This window comes from Fundulus heteroclitus, chromosome 22, assembly GCF_011125445.2.
Source record: "Fundulus heteroclitus isolate FHET01 chromosome 22, MU-UCD_Fhet_4.1, whole genome shotgun sequence".
Taxonomy (NCBI): Eukaryota; Metazoa; Chordata; class Actinopteri; order Cyprinodontiformes; family Fundulidae; genus Fundulus; species Fundulus heteroclitus.
The window spans coordinates 18217002-18223001 of NC_046382.1; the positions used below are offsets into that span (position 1 = coordinate 18217002).

General features: G+C 41.7%; 1 protein-coding gene across 1 annotated transcript in view; it reads right to left on the minus strand.

Moving 5' to 3' along the window:
• The window catches only part of LOC105923295 (neurexin-1a), a 400667-nt gene extending 394933 nt beyond the window's left edge, over positions 1-5734 (minus strand). Inside the window, exons 1-2 of the mRNA XM_036126148.1 lie at positions 5508-5734; positions 3080-4429 (exon numbers count right to left, since the gene is read on the minus strand). Of these exons, the coding sequence (XP_035982041.1) occupies positions 3080-3791 (712 nt within the window). The 5' untranslated portion in view covers positions 3792-4429; positions 5508-5734. The remainder of the gene's footprint in view (positions 1-3079; positions 4430-5507) is intronic.
• Between the last annotated feature and the right edge of the window lie 266 nt (positions 5735-6000).

Genomic DNA, 6000 nt, shown 5'->3' on the forward strand with positions numbered 1-6000 from the left:
ATAGAGATAACCTCGTTTGCAAGATGAATTCTCGCGGTATTTTGCGTTCACAGAAATACGAGAATTTGTACCACTCCCACCTCAACCATTTGTCTTAACCAAAACGGTTTGGGCCAATCATGTTGCAGTATTGCGGTTTAAGGCGGGACATACCAGCTGTGACAAAAGCAAGAGCTGACGAGCCCACAGCCAAACCAAAATAAACATGGCAGCGAAGGAAAATGCACATGTAGCTGCTGTGATCACATCTGTTTTGTCAGAATCCACAATTTCATCTTTGAAAGAAGAACAGCAAGAAGAGCCTGGACTAGCTTACCCTCTGGTGGCTTCTCACGATGTCTGCTGCTTACGTTTTAATTTGATACCATGATTGGCTAAAAGCAACCTTTGGTAGGAGGGCACTAGTTGTCGCTTCGCCCAATTCAGCAGTCCTAAATTAATAATGTGCAGAGCGGAGAGTGCTACAGTATTATCAATTTGGCTGGCCAGGTTAGCAAGGAGATATATTAACAACACAAATCAAAGAATTTACTTAGTATTCCTAGCTGAGCTGTGATCAGCACTAGTAGCACTGAAAAACAGAAGCTACACATGGCACATGATGAGGGGGTTATTAAAATTACCTGGTGATATTAAAAACTCAAATTAAAGCAGCACCATGTAACTTTAGACACATGGGGAGCACTAGACCTGTAACTTTCAGGTTTAGCACCACCGAAGGCCATTGGCAAGACCACACTATCGCAAAATTAAACAGTCTCTCTCCATGTTTTGGAATCTGATGGCAGACCACTTTGGGCCAGCAGACTGAGAAGTCATCAAGTTACTTGTAAAGACAAGACCACATTTACCCCTCTAGATCATATTCAGTGTCTCCCATTAAAACAGAAAGAGGCAGAGCCAGGAGGAGAGGGGGGGAGGGGGATACTCCAGGAGCCATGGAAGAGAAGGGCAGGCCAGACAACAGGCTAAACCATCTGATTATGAAAGGCTCCAGGAACAAGAGGAGAAGAGCTGACATACAGGTTAGTGAACTATATTTTTTAATTAAGCAGAACGCAACATCAGCAGTATGGTCATTTTTCACAGAATTGAAAGAAGACATACGAAATGCAACATTTAAGTCTAGACTATAATCCACATTCGAAAATTTAATTTGCAAAGTTTTGAGTCAGTACAAAATTGTGCAAAATTTGCTCATCTCAAAAGTGTAAATGTCGGTTATCGGAAGGAACAGCAATACTAATATCGGATATCAATATCGGCCCACATTTCCATATCAGCGCATCCCTAGGTCTTGTGTTTAAGGGGAGCTCAGAGTGCCGTAAAGCGGCCTTCTAGGTCACATGACCCATTGACAGCCAGGTCCGTACCTCTCAAGTTACATAGTCCAGGCTTTGAGAAGGGCAGTCTGCATTGAGCATCCATATGCACCAAGTGCTGTACATTGACCTGAAAAAGCATGTAATATATCTAAAAGTAAGCTAATACTTGGGTCAAAACTCACAGAGTGCTGCTTTAAATTGGAATTGGTGCTTATAGATTCAGCTGGAAGTACCAAGTGTGGGAGCAGCCCTGTGCAGCGACTTACCCTGCTTAAGCTCTCTGACGGGCAATATAACCACAAAGGAAAATTAGAGCTTTTATCAATGTTGATGGTAAGGCTGAATTAAGAGAATCAACCACAAACCAAGTTGGAAATTTAAGACAACTTCCTTCCAACATTTTGATTGGTTATTGGTTTCCATGAGCCAGCCCCACAGCTTATGTTTAAAATGGTTCTTTCCTCAGGCCCAGCTAAGTGTTGTTGCTGAGTAGCACCAGTTTTTTAGTCTTGAAGAGCCAGAGCTTGCAGCATGTAAAACAGAAGGAACTAGTGCTTAGCAAGTAGAATCAACTAGCTTAGCACAGACACCATTTTTTGTGGAAGAAAACCTCAACAGTACCAGTAATCATTCGATGTGCGTAAGGGTTTAAAAATAAGAAAAAATAAAACATCAACAAAGATAACAGGATGAAGCCTGCAGCACATTGTGTAGTTTTTAATAGTGTTTTATATTACTCTAAAAAAACAAACAGGAGTTAATTAAGAATAATTTATGCTACAGATCTAAGTTATTCAACACTGGCTCATTAAAAAGATTTATGTCATGAAAATGACGTAAAATGGATGGCATACATGCGACACTCGCAAAAAAAAATCTGCAGTATGCTAGAATGAAAATATTCATTAATGTCTAAAAAAAGGAGAAAAAACAAACAATGGAGAACACACAAACATCTACATTTGCAGCTAGAAGCAGTACAAACTGAAAGATATTCTAATTGTATGCCACACTAATTATTTCCATTACTTTTAAAAAAGACTTGTATAGTCCCTTTGTCTATTTATTCAATAGGTCTATTGTTTGTGTTCTTTATTACACCACTGTGTTTTCTGGAGTTCAATATAAAAAGCCATGAGAAATTTTTATTTAGCCGTTTCTTTTACTCACTGTTGCTTTTTTACTTGACATTAAAATGATCCATTATTTAAAATTATAGAACTTTTAGTTCATTAGATCTCAATACCTTATACGAGGCCTGTTTAATGGCAAGCATACAGAAACACCTTTGTATCTTGAAGAACACTGTAATCCTTTCTAGCTGATCGATACACCCCACCCTGTTAGAATCTGGGTTCCCTTCTTATTGCCATCATCCAATTTGTTTTATGAGATCAATGATATCACTTGTGTTTACTCCATCTAACTTGATGACGATCAGTGCTCTTTAATTTGCCGTAATTCACTGGAGATACTTCATAGGTCAACCGATCCCCACAGACCTGCTTTATAGTTATGGAGGACACCTTTGGGGGATGAAGGGCACCTGCATTGTTTGCTAATGAGGCCTTCAAGGAGATTTTACTTTACAAACAACTGTATAGCAGATCAATAGCACACAAGAGTTTACTTAGATAAAGGAAGGGAATCCATAACTTTTGGATTAATGTTAAGTTCAACAAGTTGGAGTAATTTGTTTACTATTAAGAGCATGATGTGCTGAATGTATGTTGCAAATAAAATCTATGCCTTACCTTCACTGCAGTCCTTTCCTTGGAAGCCAGTGTGAGAACAGTCACATGTTGGTTCATTGTTAATTAAACTGCAGACTCCTCCATTTAAGCACATGTTGGCTGTACCACAGACATCCATTAAGACCCCCTCGCTGTTGATCATTTCAGACTCCGTGTTGTTGACTTTTATATCGGTTATCCATCCCGCAAAAGGAGGCTGATCCTTGACCGCGGCCGACGTCAGGCGCAACGCCACAGACCTTAGCTCCGGCGGTATTCCGCCAATGAACAAATGGCTGAAGACAGTCATATCTCGCCTTTTCGACTTCACTTCCACCCACTTTATCTCATCATCCACTGCAAGGGTCGTGTTCTTAAAGTTTCTCCTAATCGTGACGGTGTGCCATTGGCTGTCGTTGACTGCTGTGTCGGACACCACGGTGGCAGGCTCCGCGCAGAAGATCGAGTAGCGAAGGCTCAGTTTGCTGTTTATTAGGAGAAGTTCTAAAAAGTCACAAAACCCTTCGTCGTCAAAGTAAACAAGCAGCCCGTGAGAGCTCTTTGTTTTCATGTTGAAGCTCATTTCACTTTCACAACACGCATTCCACACCGGAAACCTAGCCCACTGCCCCTCAGTGCCTGTAAACTCTAGACAAGTGCCTATTTCCATGAAGCAGCAAGTGAGGACCCCGACCCATATGAAATGGGCGCTATGCAGCTTTTGTACAACCATTGTGTGATTCCAAACTATGTAGACTGAAGCAAGGAGTAATATCTTCTGCACTTACATATAAATAGCAGACGCTATGCAAAAAAAGTATGTTGGGTAAGCCGCGATAAATGTCTGGTATAGCACTGACTGCCTAAGTGAATGTATAAATGTGAACTGCTGCATTGTAGGGCATAAGGTTACATGTTAGCATGAGAACTGATGGTGAGAACTGGTTTAGCTAACACTTATTACCTGGAGCAGACACCATTACTTAATTCTGTCCAGGCCAGTGGCCAAATTTCTCACAGCTCTTGCCAGAACAGTTTGAACTGTCCAAAGGTCCTCTCTGCCATAGCTTAGTTGGAGCAGAAGATTCAAATATCCACTGGGCAGACAGACGCTGTCTAATTCGTGTAATTATGAAAGTCTTTTCTGGTGCCAGTTAGTGTCGGCACAGTTTCGCGTGAGCTGAAATGGCAGCTTTAATCTTCATGTTCAAGTCCATCTTCTTTGACGAGTCAATGGAAGCCTTGTTCAGGGCTTTTCACCCAGTGTCCTAGCTAGCAGAGGCGGAAAATGCCATAAGGAGTCATGTTGGCTGATGAGCTCAGCATAAGACACAGTTTGCCTGTCAAGGCATTCCCCAGTGTCTGTGAACTCTGCAAGAGAAAAAAAAAAAAAGAAGATTTAATACAGCATCAGCACTCCGAACATATCCATTTCCAAGTCCACTTTGGCATGTCTTCGGGCTAGAATTAGACTAATACTGTGATTAAGTCGAAGCATAGCCAGGGAGGCCATTGTCACAATAAACACAAGCTGTATCATTAGATCACCATCACTAGGGCTTTCCAGGAAGCAAGCTGCTGCACTTGACAATCACCCATATTAGTTGATCTCAGCGCCAAGTATGTTTCTGTAGCATTGTATTTTAACTAAATGAAGAAAAAAAAAGTCTGATTGTTAAAGACAGCCACATTCATTTATCTCAGAATTGTAATAAAGCACGAGATAAAAAGCAAGTGTATCTGATCTTGTCCTGAGGAGTATTACCAATTAGGTCGGGCGACATAAGATCTGCAGACCATTCAGCATTCCGCTAAACATACCCTGAACGCTCTGCGCCCGGATGAGCGCTAAACGGCAGAAAAAGTGCGTCACTTGATTTACAATGGTCGGTTTGTGTTCGTCACCCCCCAACAAACACGCACACACACCTTCCCCAAAACCACTGGGTCTCAGGCAGAACCCCATCCTGTGCTTTTCACAACCTGATGTTTGTCATATAATTCTTCCTCCACTATTTTAGTAATCGTTTTCATCTAAAATAAGGAGGGAAAAAAAGAGACGAAAACACCGTTTAATTTCACCGTAGCATTTTAAATAGGGCAAAAATATATTGGTCTGTCTGACCGATGCAACGGTTGGACGCTGGGTTTAATTAGACAATTTACTTCAAATAGTCAATTTTCTCTCAGCAAGCGGTACCAAGTGTCCGCTATTCATTTCAAATATGACAATATCACCATAATGTGCTCTTTATCGGATTTTCACGCATTGCAAAAAAGAAAAAAGAAAAGAAATCCCCGTCCCTCTGATCGACCATACCTTTACATCTAACGCTAGAACCCAGCAATTTTAGGATTATTCCTTCGTCCGTGTTTGTGGGACTGATCACTTCCCAACTATGTCGATTTCTTGCCGAAACAATATGCAATTTTTTTTTTGTTGTTGTACCTGTGCGCGTAGACCTCTACTTCCACGGGACCCCTAAACAGTTGCACGAAGCGGACGAGAAAACGATTCGGAAAAGCTCCTAATAATCAGTACCGTCCAGATATCCGCGTCTGTTGGAGAGCCCGTGTCTGAAATCCTCTTTACGCGATCAAGATCTGCTTTCAAGTGAATCACAGCAGCATCAGCCCAGAGCGAGAGTAGGGTTCAGGGGGAGAGAGAGAGAGGGAGAGAGAGGAGGAGAGATGCGCGTCCACTTTCCCTCTAACTCCGCTCCAATCTCAAAAGCTCAGTGGCAGCAATTACCTGAAATATTTTATCCTCCAAATGTGACTCAGAATATGAACTGAAAAATAACGAAATGAAGAAAATAGGAGTGGATGGAGTTGGTGAGCAGCGCGGTGCGGGGGGAAAAAAGAAGAAGAAATCCAGTTATCTCTGTGGAAGAGGAGATGCAGTCGGGGTTTTCTGTTCAGCTTATCCAGCGACTGTCAGG